This window comes from Rhineura floridana, chromosome 14, assembly GCF_030035675.1.
Source record: "Rhineura floridana isolate rRhiFlo1 chromosome 14, rRhiFlo1.hap2, whole genome shotgun sequence".
Taxonomy (NCBI): Eukaryota; Metazoa; Chordata; class Lepidosauria; order Squamata; family Rhineuridae; genus Rhineura; species Rhineura floridana.
Genome location: NC_084493.1, coordinates 13,721,248 through 13,745,353, shown reverse-complemented (window position 1 = coordinate 13,745,353; position 24,106 = coordinate 13,721,248). Strand labels below are relative to the sequence as shown.

At 43.8% G+C, this 24,106-nt stretch overlaps 1 protein-coding gene across 2 annotated transcripts in view; it reads left to right on the top strand.

Moving 5' to 3' along the window:
* The window catches only part of BNC1 (basonuclin zinc finger protein 1), a 119,643-nt gene that overhangs the window by 73,614 nt on the left and 21,923 nt on the right, over positions 1-24,106 (top strand). The window contains exon 1 of one of the 2 annotated variants that reach the window (XM_061595425.1): positions 8,028-8,174. The exons of the other annotated variant lie outside the window; for it this stretch is intronic. Within the exon in view, the coding sequence (XP_061451409.1) occupies positions 8,166-8,174 (9 nt within the window). The 5' untranslated portion in view covers positions 8,028-8,165. Of the gene's footprint in view, positions 1-8,027; positions 8,175-24,106 lie in introns of those variants that run through there. 2 annotated transcript variants of the gene reach the window in all.

Genomic DNA, 24,106 nt, shown 5'->3' with positions numbered 1-24,106 from the left:
AAACACGAATTAACTACAATCGTTGGTCTGGTTCCTGAGTCACATCCTGGGCCTGACAGGTGCTCATATAAAATTCTCACTGAGTTCAGTAGGAGTTCTCTATCTGTATCTTAGGGCAAATGTTGGCTCCAAGATAAAATGGTAGGTGATTTATATAACAGGAAAAAGTTGGGGTATTTGGGGGGGGAGAGTTGAGAGTGGCTGAATGTCTCTTTGCGCCCCCCATCACCACTTCCCCTCCCCATTACATAGGAACCAGAGCTTGGAAAACTTTTTTGAACTACAACTCCCATCAGCCCAATCCAGTGGCCATGCTGGCTGGGGCTCATGGGAGTTGTAGTTTAAAAAAGTAACTTTTCCAAGCTCTGATAGGAACATAGGGGGCTGCCTTATGGCTGTCAAACCATTGGTCCATCTCGGTCAGTATTGTCTGTGTGGCAGCAGCTCTCCGGGGTTTCAGGCAGGGGTCCCTCCCAGTGCTACCTGGAGATGCTGGGGATTGAACCTGGGATCTTTTGCATGCAAAGCAGATGCTCTACCACTGAGCTTCTGCAGTATGTTTAAGGTTGGCTTTTACTGTTTGTTTCTTTGCAAATCTCAGCCATTCACTTTGCTGGAAATACATAAAGCTGTCTGTACTCCGTATGTAGCCAAAGTGGTGCGCTCCAGATGTTATGACCGACAACTATGGGAGGCATGGGAAAATACATGTAGGCGGTACATATACCGGTTGGACTAACCCAGAGCTTGGAAAAGTTACTTTTTTGAACTACAACTCCTATCAGCCCAATCCAGTGGCCATGCTCTGGACTAACCCATAGACAATTTGCATAAAGGCTTATCTAAGTCAGCGATAGTCAGCATGGACTGCAATTTGCATCAGCCCCAACCAGCATGGCCAGTCGGTCAAGGGTGATGGGTTGTAGCCCACAATGTCTGAAGGGCCATCGTGTGGGGCTACCGGTGCTCTGTTGTCCCATTTCTTGGAATGTAATTAAAGTTTGCCACGGAGTTCAATGGGATCTGCCATGACCCCTTTCCCATGATCTTTCCAAAGGTATTTGTCAGAGCTGATGTCTAAATCATCCTTGCACTTCACTGGTGCTATTTATCTGAATATTTGTTTGTTTGTTGAATAAGTGGACGAGAAACTGCCATGTAGCTCTTTTCCCTTCCAGCTTTACCTCCATGAGCATTCATTTTCCCCAGCTGCATTATTGGCCTGGCTAGAACCAGCTGCCATTTGGCTTCTCCTCTTCCGGAGCTGCCTCCATTAGCAAGGAAAGTAAGCAAATTTAGGAGCTAATTCTGGGAGGGAGGAGCAGGACCAGCGCCAGGCATGACTGGGTCCTTGGGCACCAGCCTGCCCTGGGCCTGCGGCACCATAGCCCAACCTCCCCATACAGGTGGGGGAAGCGCCTGCCACCATCTTGGTTGATGGCAGGGATGTGCATGCAGCACACACGTCATTCACAGGGAAGGGAGAGTGATGTGGATCGTGCATGTGGGCTTATTGAAGCCTGCACTATTGTATTGGGGTGTGTGTGTACCTGGGAGCTCCGTCTCAATGATACCGCAGCAGCGTTGGGAGCCAACACTGCTGTAGATCATAAAGTGGGAATTCTACCCTCCCCTTTCAGGGGCCATCAGCCAGGGCCCTACCTGGCCACCCTCTGGCGCCAGCCCTGGGGAGGAGTTAAATGAGTGGGAAAACAGGGGAAGGGCTAAGCCAGGATTCAGGAACCTCTGTTTCTCCAGGTGTTGCAGGACTCCAACTCCCATCAGCGTCAGCCAAAACAGCCAGTGGCTAAGAATGATGAGAGTTGTAGTCCAACAACATTTGAAAGCCTCCAGATTCCCTGTCTCTGAGTTCAGCAAGCCCCTGCCAATCCTCCAGTCAAACCATTATCTTCCTGTGGGGAACCTGTAGCCCTCCAAATGCTGTTGGACTCCAACCCCCATCAGCCCTGGTCAACATGGCCACTGCACAGGGATGATGGGAGTTACAGTCTGTCAACCTCTGAGGGCCAAAAGTTCCCCACTCCTGATCTAAACATTTTTTTAAAAAGATTGTCACACATCTCTCATATAATGTCTTCTTTTAACCCAAACACCATTAATTAATATGTGTGCCACTGTGGAGAAAGGAAAGCTAGGTTGCTTCAATGGCCTCTGACTTGTGTGGCTTGCATGATTTGAGAGGAGAGGCTGGGTCTTTTTCATGATAGTAAAGCCTCCCACAGTGGAACTCACCACACAAGGAAGGCCTACCAGGCATGCTTTCCTGTTGCTTTATAGAAAAGGGCCATAGCTCAGTGGAAGAGCATCTGCTTTGCACGCAGAAGGTCCCAGGTTCAATCCCCAGCATCTCTAGGTAGGGCTGGGAGATGGCTCAGTCTGAAACCCCGGAGAGCCACGGCCAGTCAGCACAGACAATCCTGAGCAAGATGGTCCAACAGTTGACTCGCTAGAGGGCAGCTTCCTAAGTTCCTGTGCCTTGATGTAGCAGGCCGAAAGAAGTCCTTGTTTCAAAACGCCATGTGAAAGGGCTCCTTCAGACAACCTATATTGAGCATCCATCTTGATTTGCTTGCACAAAGCTTCCCGGAGGTTACAACATATCCCGTGTTTATTGAGTTTGTTCCGATTTGGTTTGCAGGGAGGGTATATGACAACGAGCATTCGTCCTGCATTCGTCCTGATTTGCTTGTGGGGTTTTACACGTCTTCCCGTTATTCATTCATTCATTCATTCATTCTACACTTTTCAGTGCATTTGCTCATCGCTTTCTTCACCACAAAAAGTCAGTTGATTTTTTTAAAAAGTGGATTTGTTGTGCTAGGGCAACAGAGCACTTTAATCCACTTCAATCGTACATACCTAAATTTCCTAGTATGTGCGTGAATCCTCCTGCAAAATGCTGACAATCTGGAGGTACCCAAAGTTTTATGTTGTAGTCTTTTCATCTGCTAAGACTTGTTTTTTTAATCAATTTGAGGTGCTTCCAGACAAATGGGTCATTGGCAACTGAGGTCTTTTTTAGTTATTGGATTCCTCCCCGGAAAGCGAAAACCTGGATTAAATGGCAGAGGGAGGGGGAGAGATACAGATGGGCTGGCATCCTGTGTGGACACTGGGAAAGCCCTGCATATAAAAGGAGCACTGATCCCTCAATAAACACACATCTGGCTAGGGATGTGCTAGAATCCTGCCCAATTTGGATTTGGTAACGAATTTTCCATTAATTCGCTTACTCTCTATAATTGCCGATAGGATTTTTATGTAGTGATTTTCCACTGCGGTTTTCCACCTCTAAATTTCCTTTCAAAATGTCAATATTAATATCCATATTTTTTGTGAGGGGGGAAAAACGGATCAGTAAAAGCAGTGGCTAGCAAAGAACAAACTCGAATTGATACTAGCCTGCTAGGTCAATGGAATGCTTTCAAACCAGCATCAGTCAAGAGATTCCATCCTTACATCTGAAAGCATCCACACTGCTAAATCTGATTTAATTGTTGTTTATGTAACATATAAGTTGTGTTGAGAGCTCTGTTCTAAAAAGCAGAATAAAAACCAAGTTAACTTGTATGAAAGCCAGTTTACACAACATAGGTGGTATCCAACTAAGAGTAGTGTAGGCCAGGGGTTCCCAAACCTCCCCCCCCCATGGATTCTTGAAAATTGCTCAGGGCCTTGGTAAACTGCTTAATACTCTTGCTGCCTGTTGTAGCAATTGCAATCTACTATACTAGATGCTATATAGTTTCTAACTGAATCAAGATTACTCTTCTTAATTTTAGCCTCCCATTAACTTGGCTACTAATCCTCTCTGCTCCTTTCAGACTCCTCCACCCTTCTGGTCCACTCTGCTCACCTTCCGGGCAGGCTGATGGATTCTAAGAATGGCGGAGCAGCCACTGTGCCTGCTGTTTGCAGCAGTTGCATCCAACGTTCTTCACAGACATGCCACAGACCACCTGAATGAAGCTAGGACCACAGCTTTGGGAACCCAATGAAATGAATGGGCCTAAGTTAGTCATGTTGATTGATTTCAATAGGTTTACTGTGAGTAAAAGTAACATTGGATACAACCCCATGATTCTGTACCAGGGGTGGGTAATCTGTGGGCTTCCAAACGTTGCTGGATTGCAACTGACATAATTCCCAAGTCCTGCCCTATTGGTCATGCTGGCTAGGGCTGATGGCCACAGAAGTCCATCAAAATCTGGAGGGTCACAGCTTCCCCACCCCTTATCTAGAGTCACATGCCCATTTGTGATGTCCCTGACTTACAATGTTATACTAATTCAACAGCAGACAGGTCTTCTTGCCATAAATTACTTATTTGTGAATGGGGATGGAAGGATCTGGATACAGAACTGGACACAGTACTCAAGATGAGGCCTAACCAGTGCCAAATAGAAGGGAACTAGTATTTCATGTGATTCAGGAACTATAATTCTGTTAATGAAGCCTAAAATAGCATTTGCCTTTTTTGCAGCCACATTGCACTCATATTCAGCTTGTGATCAACAATAATTCCAAGATTCTTCTTGCATGTAGTATTACTGAGCCAAGTATCCCCCATCTTATAACTGTGCACTTGATTTCTTTTTTCCTAGGTGTAGAGCTTTGCACTTATCCCTGTTAAATTTCATTCTGTTGTTTTCAGAAACAAGTGGTCCAGCCTATCAAAATCACCCTGAATTTTGTTTTTGTTCTCAGGGTATTAGCTATCCCTCCCAATTTTGTATTGTCTGCACATTTGATAAGCATTCCCTGCGCCTCCTCATTCAAGTCATTCATAAAAATGTTGAAGAGCACTGGGCCCTGGGCTGAGCCCTGCAGTACCCCACTTGTTACCTCCCCCCAGTTTGAGAAGGAACCATTGATAAGCACTCTTTGAGTATGACTGTAGCCAACTGTGGATCCACCTGATAGTTGTTCCATCCAGCCCACATTTAGCTAGCTTTCCCATTTTTCCAATCTTAAATTCAGTTTTCCACATTTCTGCAGTTTGCAATTTATTTTTTAAAAAATCCTCATGATAATTTTTCAGCATTTTTGTGTCAATTTCTCCTAATAAACACATTTTTGTATGTAAGTTTAACTAATGTACATATTATTGCAGGCAGATTTTCCCAATATATACATTTTTGCATGATTTTCCCAATATATTAATTTGCATGCACACTTTACAAAAATGTATATATTAGGGAAACATTGCCTGGTTGGACAGCTGCATCACAAAATTTGAAAAAAATGCTAATTTGAAGGATGGCTGTGTTTCGGTCCTCAAATTGTTTTGGAAAGTGCAGATTTGATAAATTTGGCTTTAAATGCAAACTGATTCAATTCCCCTCCCCCCATATATATCAGTGAGATTAACAGCTTGATCCTATGTGGGTGATCAATTTCAAAATAAGCCAACTTCAAGAGCAGGGTCCTTTGGAGCTCTCTCCTGTAGGAAAGACCTTTGCAAAACAGCATTGCACAGGAACAGTGATGCAATCTGTTGGCCGGTTCTGGTTCGAAAGCATTCCATCAACCTATCAGGCCAGTATTGATTTGAGTTTGTTCTGTGTCCACTAGCCACTGCTTTTAGCAATCTGTTTTCCACCTTGCAAAAATTACTGATATTAATATGGATATTTTTTAACGAAATAGTGATAATATTAAATAAATATTGAACTTTTGAACCAATATTTTGAAAGGAAATATCAATAAATGAAAGGAAATATTAATAAAATTATCATTCTTAATATTGATATTTTAGAGGCGGGTTTTTTTAAAAAAACACCGTTTTCAAAAATAGACATGGAAAATCACTACATAAAAGTCTGATCCGAATTGGGGGAAATCCTAGCACATCTGTACACAGGAGGGAGCGATCCTGGGGATGCTGTTTTGCAAAGGGGTTTCCTGCAGGAAAGTCCTTTGCAAAACAGCGCTGCACCCTCCAGAGAATCACTGCCTCAGCTCAGTAGGTAGGATGTTGTGGCAGCCTCGTTGTCCTTGCCTGATGCTCTGCTCCCTGATAGCGTCGGGCGTAAAGGATCAGAAGAGGGGAGTGGAGAGAACCTGAAGCTCACAGAAGTTTATTCGTGGTCGGACAAATTTCTCTAAACCAGGAGTAGCCAATGCGATGCCCTCCAGATGTTGTTGGACTACAGTTCCCTTGAGCCCCAGGCAGCATAGCCAGTGGTCAGGGATGATGGAAGTTGTAGGGGGCTACCCCTGCTCTAAACCATGCTTTAGCATTGATGTGTGAGCATTTGTTTATTATTTATTTATTTATACAAACGTTTGTATTCTACAGTTTTGTTAAAACCATCAGAACAGTTTACAACACATTAAAGACGACAACCATAGAATAAAAAACATTAAAAATACAGTGAAAACAAATGTCAACTGTTGCGGGGAGGGGGACCATCTTCTTAATTGCCTGCATAAGCCGGGCGTGACAGAAAGGTTTTCAGCAGGCGCTTAAAAGTTAAAGCAGAAGGCGCCTGCCGAAACTCCGTTGGCAGAGCGTGCCAGAGGACCCGACCAACGACGCTGAAGGCTCCATTTTGTGTCGATGTTAAATGAACCTCGCCAACTTGGGGGAACGATCAAAGCCACTCCTGCATGGCCATTGTGGAAGGTGATGGTTCAGTTTTGCTCTCATGCCAAGTGCAGTGCTTCATTTTCTCTCCTCTCCCTATGAATGTACGATAACGAGAGGCGGTTTCCCCTCCTGCAACTTGCTGATGGTAGCCTGCTGGTTTTGCCCCGTAGAACTCAGTGGGAACCACCAATAATGGAACCTGCCTAGCCCTTCATCTGCATAGCTCCACCCCTTCATCTGCATGCCCCTGCCCTGGGGTTCCATTTCTTGGTCATGTTAGAGTGTGACAAAGAGAGAATCTTGGAAACTGCCTGGTAAGGTGCCCGTCACTATGATGAGCTGATCTTGCTTCCAGAGCTCTGCTGTTCTCCCAAGCAAGGCAAGGCGAGGCAATGGCAGCTTTTTGCTGGGCCCAGAGGAACTCTGTAAGGAACTCTGCTTCGCATGCAGACAGTCCCAGGTTCATCTTCTGGCTTCTCCTGGTAGGACTAGGATTGTCCCCTGTCTCAAACCTTGGAGAGCTGCTGCCTGTCAGTGTCAACAATACTGAACAAGATGGTTAGACTCAGTAAGGATAAGGTGCAAGGCAGTTTGCTGTGTTCCACTATCATTGGCTCTTATACGTGGGTTCCCAAGTTTAATTGGAATGGCTCCAGCTTTCCAAACGGATGCTGGCTCCGCATACCAGGAAGTAATAATTGCCCTCTGTATATGATATATTTGTATTCATGGCATGTAACAGTACATTTGATCAAAGGCCTGTTTAGATGTGTATATCTTATTTGTTTTCCCCCTCTCATTTTTTAAAAAAAAGATTTGATGAACTTTTGAAACCACCCTTTAAAATCCCCACTTTTAAAATAATGTTTAAAATGCTGGGATGCAATTGGGGATTTGAGAAATTATTTTTTTGCATCTGCTAAAACAATAAGTGGGGTGATTTTTCCACACACACACACGCATGCCCATCCCAACCTAAAAACCACCAAGCTTTATTTGCAGATAGTTGTTCACATTCTTGGAAAGGCCAAAAAAAAAAAAAAGGCAATATATAGGCCTTAGGTTAGCTGCATTGATTTAATGCCTTAGTTAGGCAGTTGGAGCAGAGGTAACGTCTCCCCATGCTGCATTAGGAGAGCCTCGGGTCACCCTGGCTCCTTTTGATCAAGCCTCTGTGAAAGATGAGTGTCATGCCCTCTCCGGGCCAGCTGTGAGGGGTCTGCCCTGTGACTGGAAGGGCATGCTGAAACACTCCCTTCCCTGGAAGCGCTGAAGGTAGGAGCATCTTGGTGAGGTGAGAGAGAGGCAGTCACAACTTAGGACCGTAGGTTCTGGAGGAGGGATCTGATTTCACTTCCCTGCGCTCACTGGGAGCTGTACATCAGGCGTGGAGGTGCTCTGCTTCAGACGAGGGTAAAAAGACCAAGGCGTGTGATGTTTCTGCCTTCCTTACTTGTACAGACAGGAATGTTTCCTGGCTCTTCGTTGTACAACTCTCGGCAGAGGGGATGGGAAACTGTTTTATAGCTCTCAAAACACATGCTCCGTAAGAATGTCGGAGGTAAGGAAAGTTCTTTTGTAGCTTGTGCCTGAATTTGGATTGTATGCCCTCCCTCTTCCCGACACCCCCTCTCCCGTGCAAGATCTTGTTCTATAGAAATAATGTTAGTTGATGTAATTGCTTCATTGTCCTGGGTTACCCAAAGAAAAAGATTTCGAGTGGGATCCTGGGGCTGTGTCCTCCTCAGTTTCTTATTTGACGGCTACCTTGTGTTTTAGAAGTATTTGTTTGCTTAAGTGACCGAGACTAAGAAGGTTTATGCAGAAATAATCCCACTGATTTATTTATTTTTTTAAAAAAACTGACTTCCCAAGTAAGTGTGCTTCAGACAGAAAACCTTACTTACATAATGCTGGCCTTCTGGATGAAATGCATCCTAAACGATGGGTCGCTTTCCTTTGCTTGCAAGTTATGGAAAATCATTGTGATAAAGCAGAATCAGGCCGCCAATTAATCTCTTCCCTATTGAAGGAGCAGTATCTGTAAATCACGACGACCTGACAATGTTTAATCGTACAGGTCCTGGATGTACATTAATAGCTATAAAAGTCATGATTTGTAACTTCAGTGCGTTCTGAGTCGAGTGCTCGAAGCAAATACATTATCATTATTGTGATATATAAAATGCACAGGAGACCAGACACTGCAAGTTTGCAAAGGAAGTTTCTTTGGGAATTAGCTCTGGAATGGTGCGTGCCCTTTGTGTACATAGTTCACTTGATGACCATAAAGTGTCCTGAAAAACAGCCCCCAAAAATCTTGAGTGATGCCTTCTCACAGAGTTGTTGGTTTTTTGTTGTTGTGTGTGCTTTTAAAACACAAGAAGAAATGGAAGGTTAAATAATAATATCTCAGAATGGCAAAACATTGATATATCTGTGGAGTTTTCTGTCCTGTGTAATTTCATTCCCTAAAAACATGATCACAAAACTGTCAAAACAGAATTCTGTGTTGTTGGCATAACTGGTTAATTTTACTATCTGGCTCACTTAAGCCTCTTCCCAGTACCCCGTTCCTTCACTTTTAAAAACTGTACTGTTTTCCTTTACAATAAAAATGATCACCGATCCATTGAAGAGGTTTGTGAGAAAGAAAGAAAACCCAGTGGTTTTACACAAATGTGTTCCACCCTCAATCATAATGTTAGCAAACCTGAACTGTTCCTGCTTCATAGCATCCAAGTTAGGTACGGAAGACGGGTAAAATATGAAAATAAATTGTTATTTGTAAAAAAGAAGAGGGTGAAGATTTTAAATAGTACCACTGGTTTTTTTTATTGAGTTTGCTACTAAAGTATGTTAGCAATCCTCTCTCTCTCTCTCTCTCTCTCTCTCTCTCTCTCTCTCTCTCTCCACCCCCCCCTTTCTTGATCATGCAATTCTTTGGCTCCTTGAACCTTGGGAGGTGATTGTTTGTCTTATCTTCTGGTGAGCTAACTCTGCGTTGTGTTGCAAAACCTTAAGGCATGTTGTGCTCCTTTTTACTGTTCCGGGAGCCTGCAACTGAAGTCAGCTTCATTAGTTTCACTGATGGCACATCAGTGCACGGCTGGTGTTGTCGCTTCCTTACAGCTAGACCCCAAGCATGACTGGGGCTGCCTTGGTTTGGATAAGCTTGTAAGGATTTGTCAGCCAGATGTGACAAGATTGTCAAGAGGCGAGTAAAGGAGGAGATCTGATATTAATCAGTGCATAGCTTGGAGCCAAACTTTCTCAGATGCAGTGTAGTAACATGTTCTTCTCATTTACTGCGCCTCTTTTGTGGCTACAGATCTGCCACTGTGTGCCTTTGACGGTTAAAGGGAATGCCAGCTAATCATCTTTAATTGTAAAAGACTAAAATTGTGGGTGGGGTGGGGAAAATGAGTGTGTCTTGCTATCCATTAACTTGTGTTTTTTAATATATATATATAGTGCAGGTTGCTGCTGTTGACACACGGACACTCCAACAGAGTGAGAGTCCTGAAATCTCTGTTTTGTCAAAGAATGGGGCTATGGTGATCCATTGTCTTGCTGCAGTTTGGGGGTCACAGCACAGATTGCAGGAGGTGAATTTGCATCTTCAATAGCTGGATGTTGATTTTAGGGATGGGAACAGGCATGTGGGCTGTTTTCTCTTTTTGGCTCTTGAGGAGCAGAGGCAATCAATTTAATTAGTTGAGGAAGGATGCCTTGTTGTAGTGGCGTTGACTTTATATGCTCTCCCGAGACTGTCCATGTTTACCCTGAATCCAGTATGTACATACAGGTAGGGTCACTTCTCCAAAATTCAGCTTTGCTTCTCCTTCAGAGTTCACGGATGCAATTCATTTCTTAACTGATACTGCATATTTAAGTGAGCTAATAGATAAAACAAATGTACTGTTTGAGGGCTGTAGCTGGAGAGGGTAGCTATGAGAGAACTAGAAAAGGTCCTCAAATGCAAAGATGTATCATGGACACCAAAGTCAGGATCATTCAGACCATGGTATTCCCGATCTCTATGTACGGATGTGAAAGTTGGGCAGTGAAAAAAGTGGGTAAGAGAAAAATCAGCGCATTTGAAATGTGGTGGTGGAGGAGAGCTTTGCGCATACCATGGACTGTGAAAAAGACCAATAATTGGGTGTTAGAACAAATTAAACCAGAACTGTCACTAGAAGCTAAAATGATGAAACGGAGGTTATCATGCTTTGGACACATCATGAGAAGACATGATTCACTAGAAAAGACCAGAATGCTGGGGGAAAGGCAAGGGAGTAGAAAAAGAGGAAGGCCAAACAAGAGGTGGATTGATTCCATAAAGGAAGCCACAAACCTGAATTTACAAGTTCTGGTTCATGACAGATGGTCTTGGAGGTCACTGATTCATAGGGTCACCATAAGTCGTAGTCGACTTGAAGGCACATAACAACAAAGCTGTGTGGCAGAGGATCTGCTTTGCATGCAGAAGGTCCCAGGTTCAATCCCTGGCATCTCCAGGTAAAGTGGGAAGAGAAGCCTGTCTGAAATCCTGGAGAGCCACTGCCAGTCAGTGTAGGCAATACTGGGCTAGATGGACCAATGGTCTGACTTTTGGTATAAGGCAGCTTGTCATGCTCCTGTGTTGTTCTCCAGCTGCCCAGGATGAAATTGCTAGGAACCCTAAGAACCGTTCTTGTGATGTTCCCTCGAGTTCAGTCATTGGGCACGTCTGTCTGTATTGGGAGGATTGGTCTCTCGGCACCTAAGAGCTACAACAGTTGGAGCTACCATAAATGGGGTCTCAGTGTTCAGAGGTAATATACCTAGCGGTGGCTTGTGGCCCCAAATCATTGGGGCAGTGGAACCCGCACTGGGTTTTTAGTCTGCACTTTTAGGAGCTGTCCAAGGTGCTGTCATGGCCCCGTCAGAGGACTCCTCAGATGAGGATGACTCGGGAGTAACAGCAGCAGACCCAGGAGCAGCAGGAGACACGGAGGAGCCTCCTGAGAATCCAGCTCCTTCTGCCCCTCAGCTGCAGAGCACCCCAGGGACAGCAGAGGCCCTGCAGCCAGACACAGACAGTGAACAGGATACTCCCCCCTCACCTGCAGAACGTAGACAGCAGAAGGTCAGGCAGAAGAGAGGCAGGCCTGTCTCCTTAAGGCCCAAACGCTGAGGGCTCACACCTGCTGTCCATCCTGCTCTTTATAAGGCACACCTTGGCTGCAGCTTGTTGCTGACTGCAACGTCAGGCGTGGCTTTGTGTAGACCTAGTTTCCCTGCAGCATCTCTTTGACTGACCTCCTTGGCAATTGATCCCGGACCTCCACTGACCTCGCTTCTGGACTTCTGACTCGGCAAGTACGCTTCGGATAGGCCTGGCAGATTTACAACCCGACTGCTGGCTAAGGACTTTCCTTCCCTGCCAAAGACCCAGAAATTTCCAGCCCCCTGCCCCCTGACACTGCTGATGCAGTGTAGAGCTGACAGGTGCTGACATGGAGCCACCAGCCGCCACTGAGTGTATCCCAGATTACCAAATATTGTGGATAAACAATAGGGTCTGGTTAGTCCCCTTGATGCCTTCTCTTCAGCTTCCAGAGTAATTTGATTGCCTCCCCCATTAGAAGTAGAATGCCTAGCAAAGGAACTTGAGTCTGGACAATAGTAGTGGTGCCCTCAGGGTCGGACTCTAGGGCAGGCATCCAGGGCCCCACTCAGCAGAATGAGAAGCAGGGCTGCCAAGCACGGCAGGGCTGCCTGGCCACATTTTGGAAGAAGTCATCCTCTAAAAGGCACCGGCGTCTCCAGTGACCAAGCCGCGCCACTGCCCAGCAAAGCCACTTGTGGGACTGCTTTGGGACACTGGAGCAACAGGCAAGCAAGTGCAGTCCTACTTCAGTTCATTACTGGGACCACAGGAAGCAACCTTATACTCAATCAGATCTTTGGTCTGCCTAGTTCATGGTTGTCTATGTTGACTGGCGGCGGCTCTCTAGGATTTCTCCTCCAGCCCTCTCTGGGGATTGAACCTGAGGCCTTCAGCATGCAAAACAGATGCACTACCACTGAGCTACAACCTTTCCACAGGAAGGGTCTGCTCCAGGGGGACATTTGGACCTGAAAGGGGTGTTTGGAAATCTAGGAAACGGGCACCACAAAACAGCCATCTCACAGAAGACAAACTAACACAGAAGAACCTCACCCCAGTCCCCCAAACATGCAAAAATCACCTACCTGCACTCAAAATAAACCACTGGGGTGGGAGCACAGGGAATGTTCCCCAAAAAGCAGGTGACCCCCCTTCCAGCTCAAATGACAGAAAAGCAAAAAAACCCACACCCAACCCACCCCTCGTTAAAAATAAACATAGGAGGGGTACAGGTTCTGAGCCATGCTCGGGCCCCCAGTTTTGCACTATAGCTGGTTATTCCAGCAGTCAGTTGAGATCCTTTTCCCTCAGCAGACAAAGAAAACTCTCCCCGCTACATCGGCTGGATGAGTCTAGAAAAACGGAGGTGCCCAAACTGGTGGTCAGTGTCACCTTTGCATCTTAGGGCTCCTCAGTCAGGCAGAGGATGTGTTCCCCAACTGCTTCCTCTCCTAAAGGAACCCAATGATGTTTGTCTTGCTACTTCAAAATTTGTGGCTTTAGAATGTCAGTTTGCATGTCTCCGGTATGATATCAAGGCATCGCAACTAGTCATCGTGTTTATCAATGGCTCGTTCTGTTAAGGTGTTTTTTTTTAATCTGAAGCAAGATCTTCTATAGATATGAAATGTTTGAAATTTGGGTTGCAATTCAAAGGTTAGGGTAAGAAACCCTAAGTCAGGCGTGGGGAACCTTTGGCTCTCCAGATGTTGCTGAACTACAACTCTCCTCATCGCTGGCTATTGGCCATGCTTGCTGGGGCTGATGGGAGTTGTAGTTCAGCAACGTCTGGAGGGCCAAAGGTTCCCCACACCTGCCCTAGGTAAATTTGAAGAACGTCTGGAAACGCAAGTGATACAACTCCAGAGATGTTGAGGTACTGCCTTGTATGGTCCACCTAACGTAGTATTGTCTACACTGCCTGGCAGCCACTGTCCAGGGTTTCAGACAGGGGACATTCCCAACCCACCTGGAGATGCCAGGGATTGAATCCGGGACCTTCTGCATGCAAAGCAGTTGCTCTACCACAAGAGCTACAGCCCTTCCCCTGAAGTAGGTGTGGAGAACCTTTGGCCCTCCAGATGTTGCTAAACTACAGCTCTCACCATCCCTGACTGTTGGCCGTCCTTTCTTGGGTTGATGGAAGTTGTAGTCCAGGAACATCTGGAGGGCCAAAGGCTCCCCACACCTGCCCAAAAGGGTCAAAAGGTGATGATGAATATTCATGTATGTATGTCCAAAGAGTGTGGAAACAGGTAAAAAAAAGTTTTCTCTTCTTCCCAAGGTTAAAAAAAAACCCTTTCAAGATGGAGATCTTATTTTAATGACCAACTCAGATAAGCCAAGCTTAAAAACTGTTGCCCTTCCCAAGGTTTCTAGTCCTCAGCAAGGAATGCTGTCTGCTCAAAAAGTAACACAGTGGCATTTCATCATTACAGGCAATTATTAAAACCTGTCCTGCTCATTCTCAAGAGAACATGTGTGTTTTTTTGTTTTAAATTGTGTAATTGCCTGTGATGGTATGAAATTGCAAAAATATATTGCCTAAGTCTCTGACACTGCAGATAATATCTTGTGAATGCACAGCTGAGTTTAAAATTTATGGAATTGGCCAAACTATGGCTGTGTGACCCAATTCAGACCAGGATTTTCTTTTTCCATATGTTTCTTTTCCCGTATTTTAATTTTGGGAAAGGACTGGACTCAGTGGTAGAGCACCTTCTTTGTTTTGCAACACCCTGGGTCCAATCCTTGGCATTTCCAAGTAGGGAACACAGTTGGGAATGAGTTGGGAAAGACCCCTGTCTGAAACACTAGAGAGCTGCTGCCAGCCAGACTAGACTAGATGGTGGACAGGTGACATCTATCATCAGAGTTCATGAGGATCCCTAAGAACATATATGATTGCCGACTAGTAGAAAAACGCCACCTTTTTATATTGCCTGATATATCTTCACGTTTACTGTGTGTGCACAGTCACCTTGTGGGTAAGAATGGGAAGATCTGTCAATGATGGTTCTCTCAATTTCTCACTTTCCCAATCTTAAATTCAGCTCTCCACATTTCTGCAGCAATTTGCAGATGTTTCAAGAAAAAAAATCCTCCTGAAAATTCTCCGTTATTTCAGTGCAGATTTGCTCCTGATAAGTAAAAAGTAAAAAGTAAAATTTAATTTTTGTGTCGCCTATCTGGCCGAAGCCACTCTAGGCGACGTACACATTGAAATTGATAAAATACAATATAAATACAGAATAAAATACAATGCAGTCAACCATAACCATTTTAAATAGCAGCAGTATAGAACAATGTAGGGCAATCAATAAACAATTTAAAACAATCATAGAAAAATTAGCCCACCCCGGGGATCCCGAAGGCCTGTCCAAAGAGCCAGGTTTTTAAGGCTTGGCGAAATGTATCCAGGGAAGGGGCATGGCGGAGATCGAACGGGAGGGAGTTCCAGAGAGTGGGGGCCGCCACTGAGAATGCCCTCTCTCTAGTCCCCACCAACCTAGCTGTTTTCGTTGGTGGGACTGAGAGAAGGCCCTGTGTGGCTGATCTAGTCGGGTGGCTTAATTGGTGGTACTGGAGGTGCTCCTTCAGGTAAACTGGGCCAAGACCATATAGGGATTTAAAGGTTAACACCAACACCTTGAATTGGGCCCGGAAAACAACTGGAAGCCAATGTAGATGAAATAACACAGGCATGATGTGATCACGGCGGCAGCTGTTTGTAAGCAACCGAGCCGCCGCATTCTGCACCAGTTGTAGTTTCTGGACTGTTTTCAAGGGTAACCCCACGTAGAGCGCATTGCAGTAGTCTAATCGAGAGGTGACCAGGGCATGTACTACCAGTGGGAGCTGATGAATTGGGAGGTAGGGTTGCAGCCTCCGTATGAGGTGTAGTTGATACCAAGCTGCCCGGCTCACTGCCGAAATCTGAGCCTCCATGGACAGCTTGGAATCAAGAACAACCCCGAGGCTGCGGACCTGATCTTTCAGGGGAAGTCTCACCCCATTAAGCTTCAGGTCAACAACACCCAACCTTCCCCTGTCACCCACAAGCAGCACCTCGGTTTTATCAGGATTGAGCTTCAGCCTGTTCCTTCCCATCCACCCACTCATGTGATAAGCACATTTTTGTATGCAGTTTTGACTAATGTACACATCTTTGCAATTTCTCCTGATACAATGCATTTTTGGATGTTATTTTCACGAATTTATTCATTTCTGTACACACTGTTGCCCTAATAGATGCATTTGGAGCTTGGTGTGTGTGTGTGTGTGTGTCTGTGTGTGTGTGTGTGTCTGTGTGTCTGTGTGTCTGTCTAGACTAGATGGGCCTTCACCAACCTATTGCTGGCTAGGGCTGACGGAGGTTGCATTCCAAAAATCCTGGAAGGCACCAGGTTGGTCAAGGCTGAACTAAACCATTCTGAGCTAGATAGATCAATAATGTGACTCTGTATAAGGGAGCTTCCTAAATGCCTAAATGAATAAAAAGATTAGACAGCAGCCTAATTCAGTTTAATTGAACTCAATAGGGCTGGGGCTTACTTCTGAACTGGCATGTACAGGATTGCACTGCTGATGTTTTAACTGCAAAGTAGTGACAAGCAAGTGAAAAAAATGTTTAGCGTTTAATAGGAACATTTACACAGTGCAATACAGAGGCTCTTGTGAACACAGTGGCTCCAAAGAACAATTTTTAAAATGGGTTTATACCCCGGCTTTTAGAGCATAACCTTCACTAACTGCCGTGGGCTCCTTGGGTAGGAAAGGTGGGATATAAATTGAATTCTTCTTCTTCTTCTTCATTATTATTATTATTATTATTATTATTATTATTATTATTATTATTATTATTACTACCACCAGTAAATCCATGGACCTTTCACAGAGCTACAAATCCCTGGGAAGAGAGATTGATTGATAACTCACTTTGGGAATTATAGCTCTGTGAGGGAAACAGGTGCCTCCTAACAACTCTCAGCACCTTTCACAAACTGCAATGCTCAGGATTCTTTGGGGAGACCCATGATTGTTAAAGTTGCATAAGAGTGCCTTAAATGTACGGTGCGGATGTGGCCTGTTTGGATGCCATCATACTGCTGTACTAAAATTCCATTGCCCATCAACTACCTTTTAAAACCTTGTATGTTCTTGCAAATTGCTTTGGGACTCCTTATGGTTGGGTGAACCAAAAAAAGCAAAAAAGCAGCTAATCAACTAAACTCAAGAAACAAGACTTTTCAACTACAGAGAAATGTGCAAATGCTAAGGCTGCCTAATAAACATACCTCTTTAATTTTATACCACCTTTCCTAACGTTTTGCAGCCAGTTCCCAAGGTTAATATCTGAGGACAGAGGAGGACACAACTGAGCCCAAATCTGATCCAGACCCACTTCAGTATGGATTTCACCATGGAGAGATGAAAAAGAACAGGACATTTAACTAGAGGAGAGGAGTGTTGTGTAAAATGGACACAGTGTGAGAAGAAAGGGGGAATTTTTAGGGGGAGATGGAGGATGTAGATTTTGGAGCAGTCAGAGGAATTATTTTCAATGTATGATGGTACTGAAAAGATAAGATTCCTGATTCCTGAAAAGAAAAGAAAAACACCCTCTCTTGTTTACAGCCTGGCTGGTACCAAGCTCAGCAGTGTATTAGCACCAGCTATAAATCACTCTCTCTTTCCCATCATGTACAGGAGAGCAGAGAATTTGGCATTTAAATGTTCTAATGACCTAAATTGCACTTAGGGAAGAATTTCTACCTTAATCCAGAAACTGATGGATCCTGATAATGGTCTGTTTTCCATTGCATGCCCCACAAATCTGCCAACTGTCCTATTGGTCGGGCTTTGCTCTGGGGCTGATCTACCTCTTTACCACCTCCTGAATGTTGACTACAAAGCTGTTTCTGTTTAAATTAGGTTGACCAGAACCAAACTTATCGTGAAGTTTGCCTGTGTAGAAGTATCTGTTTCAAGGGCTTATATTTGTAGCAGTGGGTTTCCCAAATAATGTGCTGTGTGATTAGTGATGGAAAGATCTGTCATCTAGATTCTCATTTTTCCAATCTTAAAATCAGTTTTCCACATTTCTGCAGCAATTTGCAATTTTTTTTATCCTCGTGAAAATTCTCCAGCATTTTGGAAAGAATTTTGCCTGATAAACACATTTTTATAGGCAATCTACACATTTATGTAAGAATTTTTCCAAATATAATGCATTATTTTCACTTATATTCATTTTTATACACACGTCCCCTTCATAAAATACATTTTTTAAACACTGGTTGGTTGGAGAACTGCACTGCAAAATTCAAGTTAAGTGTGAATTTCGAAGGATGGCTGCGTTTCATTTCTCATATTGTTTCACAAAGTGTGGATTTAATAAATTTGGCTTTAAATGCAAACTGATTCAGGAAGCCACTGGTTCAGCCCTTAGCTTTGGTAGAAATCTGCGGGATGGCCTGGTTACATATGTATTTGTTCATTTATATAGTGCCACCAGTGTGCATGGTGCTTTACAGAATACAAAAGGGCATGTCTGTGCCCCAAAGAGCTTACAATCTAAAATTATACAGAGGAGAAACAAGCAGAGGAAAGGGAGAGAAAGGAAAGCAAGACTAAACAGGGGAAGAATATGCCGTTGTTTCAATTAAACATGCTTAGGCATGGTTATATCTCTCCGTCTCCCCCCATCTCTAATGTGGAGATCGTAGTAGTTCTGGACTACCTTACTGAGCTGTTGTAAAGGTTACTGAGATAATGTATCCAATGCTTTTGAGAATTTAGGAGAAGCATTAATAAAATATCCTAAGATCCACGGGGGATCTCAGTACATCATCATCATCATCATAATAAATAATAAAATTTTATTGCTAGGCCTCCTATCTGGCCGCATCAGCGGCCACTCTAGGCGGCGTACAAAATCAGATAAATACAGCATATCAAATACACATATAACCAAAATTTTGATATAAAATTAAGCTAAAACCATCCACAACTATCGCCAATAAAATTAGGCAACCCCAGGGGTCTTGTAGGCCTGCCTAAATAGCCAGGTTTTCAAGGCTTGGCGAAAACTTGGCAAGGAGGGGGCATGGCGTAGGTCGTATCAGTGGCCCAACGCATGTGGCCGGGCATACCCTCACCCTGGTCTTTGCTACAGAGCGGATTGGTAATACTCTGTTGATTGAGGGACTCACTGGGAGTCCGTTGTCATGGATAGACCATGCCCTGGTAAGGTTTGGGCTGAATGTCACTCCTCCACTCTACAAGGGTGAGGGACCCATTGAGATGGTCTGCCCTTGGAGACTTACGGAATCTGATGGATTCCTGGATGCTATGGGGGATTTTCTGGCTCACCTGGCTAGTGTTCCTGTCGAGGCTCTTGTCTCTCTGTGGAATGGTGAGATGCGTAGAGCCATCGACACAATTGCTCCTAAGTGCCCCCGCCATCACTGTGGAGCACGTAGGTCTCCTTGGTACTCCAGTGATCTGCATGCAATGAAACAGGAGGGTCGTGGCTGGAATGCAGGTGGCATAAATCTCTGTCTGAACCCGACCAAACACGGGTAAGTTTGCACCACTGTGCCTACCATGTGGCAGTGGTGGCAGTGAATAAAACGTACTTCTCCGCCACCATTGTGTCCACAAGCAGGCATCCAGCAGAGCTTTTCTGAGTGGTGAATGGGCTTTTGCCATCTGGCCAAGAGAGCATTGCTGTGACACCCTTGGATGCTGTAACAACTTTGCAAGGCACTTCAGGGACAAAATCACTCAGTGTCGGACAAGCAAGTCCAATGGAGACATCCAGAGCACTGTGTGTTCCATCTGTACTGGATCAGTTTCAATTATTGCGGCCTAAGCATGTGGACAAGCTGCTTGAAGAAGTGCGGCCCACCACCTGGCCTTGTGACCCTTGCTGAGCTTGGCTTCTTAGAGCTAGCAGTAGGGTGTTGACTGGGTGGGTCCAGGGAGTGATTAATGCTTCACTGGAGGAGGGGGAGGTACCATCTGCCTTGAAGGAGGTGGTGGTGTGTCTCTTCCTTAAGAGGACCTCCTTGAACCCAAAAGTGTTAAAGCAACTATCACCAAGTGGCAAATATCCCCTTTTAGGGCAAGATGCTCAAGAAGGTGGCAGTGGTCCTGCTTGGATTAGTTCCAGTCTGGCTTCAGGCCTGGTCATGACACTGCCACCACCTTGGTTGCTCTGGCTGATGACGTCTGCTGGGAGAGAGATAGGGGGAATGCCACTCTGCTTGTTCTCTATGATCTTTCAGTAGCTTTCGATAATGTTGACCACGGTATCCTTCTGGTGCGTCTCAGGGAGGTGGGAGTTGAGGGCACTGTGCTTCAGTGGCTCTGCTCATACCTCTGTTGAGTTGCTTCCAAACAGTAGTTATGGGAGGCTATCATCCAGCACCATGGGAACTACCCTAAGGTGTTCCAACAGGGTTTCATCTTGTTCCCATGCTATTTAACATCTATATGAAGCCACTGGGAGCTACCATTAGAAGATTTGCAGGGACGCGCTGTCAATATGCAGATGACGCCCAATCTCTCTCTCCATTCCATCTGGATCAGGAGAGGCGGTTGAGGTTTTGAAGCAGTGCTTGGAGGCGGTGATGGGTTGGATGTGGGCAATAAATTGAGAGTGAGTCCTGAAAAGACAGAGGTGTTATGTGCCCAGAGTTCTCATGTCCAGGAGGCAGGGAGACAGCCTGTTCTGGATGGGATTGCTGTCCCCTGAAAGGAGCAGGTCTGCAGCTTGGGGATACTCCTGGATCCAACCTCATCACTGGAGGTTCAGGTGGCCTCAGTGGCTAGGAGTGCATTTTTCCAGCTCCGGCTGGTTTGCCAGCTTCAGCCTCTTTTGGACAGAGATGACTTGGCCACAGTACTCGATGTTCTGGTAACTTCCAGATTGGATTATCACAGTGTACTCTATCTGGGGGTGTTCTTGAACATGTCTCAGAAATGTCGACTGGTTCAAAATTCAGCAACCAGATTACTGGCTAGAGTTCCTTTTCAATCTCATGGAACCCTTGTTTTAAAACAGCTACACTGGTTGCCAGTTTGTTTCTTTTTTTCTTTTTCTTTTTACAATAATTTTTATTCAAATTTTCATAAAACATACAAAACAAAATCATAAAACATTCAAAGACAAAAAACAAAACAAAACAAAAATGATTAAACAAAAAAATAAAATGTTGACTTCCCATTTGTCGCAGATCAAATCAGTTATAGGTCTACAATATATAACAATCCTGTCTCTTAAATTATATTATAAAATCACTTTCCTCCAGTAGTTATCTTAATTAATCATCAAATCTCATAAACATTACTTTATTCTTTCCACAAAAAGTCAAAGAGAGGTTTCAATTCTTTAAGAAATATATCTATCAATTTTTCTCCTAATAAACATGTCGATTAATCCATCTCGTTAATAATAATAATAATCTTATTGTCATAACCATAGTCCAAATAAACATATCGATTAATCCATCTCATCAAAATCTGTTAGGTCCAATAATTTCAATAGCCATTATTCCATTATCCATATTAATTCCATCTTCCATCTTCAATAGTCCTGTTAAGTCCAGTAATTTCAGTGTCCAATCTTCCATTATCAGTATTCCATAATAATCTTGCTGTCATAACCATAGTCATATAATAAGAGTCTGATGGGAATTTCCTCTATCCCAAATTTTTTCTTGCCATCAATTCTGAATAAGTTGCTGAAATATTGTTGTAAAGTCATATCTCTGTTCTTCTTTTTTACAAAATGCACTGGCTCATCTCTTGAGAGTTTTTCCATTGTCACATGGCTGCAGTTAATTCCATAGATTTTCTCTATATCAAGCTCCATCACGTCATTCCAGTCCAGAAGATTATCCAAGCCATTGATAACTTTATCTCTAATATCTTCATTAATTTCTTCAGAGATAACGTTAAATTCCAAACAGTAGATTTTATTTCTAATATCCATAAACTCCAGATCTTTTTCCAATTCCACATTTGTTCCAATCTCCAGGGCTTGTATCTTCCCTTTATTTTTTCTTTTCTCATCTCTGATCTCATTCTCCTCTCTCACAGGATCCCCTATTTCTTTAAGCTCCTGCGTCATTTTGCTCAGTTCAATTTTCAGCTCCTTACTGCCCTGTCGCAGGGTTTATTTCATTATCTCAATCTCATCCATTATTTTCTGAAACATAATTACTTCCAGATTCTCAGCCACTTTCTTGATTGCCATTTTTAAAACCACGAAAACAAAACAAAACAAAAATAAAGAAGAACCACTTCTTATTTCAGCAACAATTGGGTTAATATTCCAGGCTTGATGACATCACAGTATAAACAGAGCAGCCTGCCTTATCTCTCTATGTTCAAGAATACAAAACAAATTTAGTTCCCAGCATCAAAACAGTTAGTGGCGTCGTGAAGAAGCAGATTCGTCAAAATAAAATAGACCAAAAAGAGAATAGTCCCAGACAATATAATGTTCCTCGGAATAGAAATCCCTCTTCTGTTTATATCTTTAGAATGCACTTCCAGGACAGCTTTTTGCAATAGAAACAGAGATAAGCTGTTAATTTCGTGAATAACAGAGAAGAGTTATAGCTCACCCAGAAGTTCTTTAAAGCTGATTCATTTGACAAATCTCTTTTTGCTGCAACAATTTAAACCAAGTAAAAAAAATAATAGAAAGAAGGGTGCTTGCCTGTTAGTCCGTTTTCTCTTTGAAGAAAAGATAAACGTATCGCATTAATCAGATAGAGCTTGTTCGGAAGTCCGTCTGGCATTGCTGGCTGGACCTTTTCTCATAAATTAATGAAATCCAGTCCTCCCAACAAAAACAGGCTTTTGAGGTTGATCTCTACGTTTCTCCCTGCCCGGGAGAAATTTCATCAGTCAAAAAAAAAATGTTCTGACTGATTTATATCTGAATAAGCTTCTTTTGAGGCGGGAGCCCGTCTCAAAAGCAGGCACAAGCGAAGTCACCCTTCCCGGAAGTCCTGGTTGCCAGTTTGTTTCCAGGCCCAATTCAAGGTGCTCACGAGCCCTAAATGATTCGGGTCCCAAATATCTGAAAGACCACCTCCGTCCCTACAGACCCTCTCGGGTGTTGAAATCAGCAGAGGGGGCCCTTTTGGTAGTTCTACCATCCTTTGCAGCTCAGGTGGTGGCGGCCCAGGAGAAGGCATTCTCTGTGGCAGCTCTTACGTTGTGGAACTCCCTCCCCACAGAAGTATGTCTGGCAACTTCATTGTACGGTTTTAGGCAATGATGAAGATGCACCCCTTTGACACCTGATACGTATATTTTTAAGACCCACCCCATTTTTTGTGATATGATTTTATGTTGTTTTAAGTGTTTTTAATGATGTATTTTAAAATTGTTGTGACCTACCCTGGGACCTTTGAATGTTATTATTATTATTATTATTATTATTATTATTATTATTTTGAACTTTTTAATTTTTTTAATTAGATTTCTTACCTGTCCTTCAGCACAAGATCTCAGGACAGGTTACAACAATAAAAAAATGCAATTAATAAAATAAATAAAACACAACCTTAAAAAGAGTGTAAAAACAATTAAACAGTTCTACATATAAAGCAATTAAAAACAAATCCAAATATAAATGCAAACATTTAAAAACAATTCCATATATAAAAACAGTGAAAAATAGTTCCATTGCAGACACAGACTGGAATGAAGGTCTCCACTTAAAAGGCTTGTTGAAAGAGGAAAGTCTTCAGCAGGCGCTGCAAAGACAACAGACACTGAACCTGTCTAATACTGAAGGGGAGTGAATTCCAAAGAGTAGGTGCCACCACACTAACAGCCCAATTCCTATATCGTATAGAATGGACCTCCTGATAAGATGGTACCTTCAGGAGGCCCTCTCCACCACAATGCAGGGATTGACTGGGTATATAAGGGGTGTACTGTTATGACTCTGTGTGTGTGTGTTTAAGGAAGAAGTTGTATATTGCAGTGACCTTAGAATTGGGAAGAGAGATGTAGTGCATCTTCTTGATGCATTCTAAAAGCAATTGCAGGTATTTATGTTCAATAGTGTAGTGGCAAATTCAGAACTGCAGGAGACTTCATGGTAGTCATAGCCATGCCCCCTCCCCCCTTTTTTGCTGTGGGGTTAAGAGTGAGATCCTTGTTAAAGCCTTCTCCCATGACAACAGACATCCCCAGGAGCCAAAAAGCATGAAAGAGGAATGAGTTACCTACTGAGAACTGTCTTCTTAGTGGCTGACTTGCCTCCTTTCACTCTGATTGGCTTCAATCAGCAGGAAAAGACAGCAAGC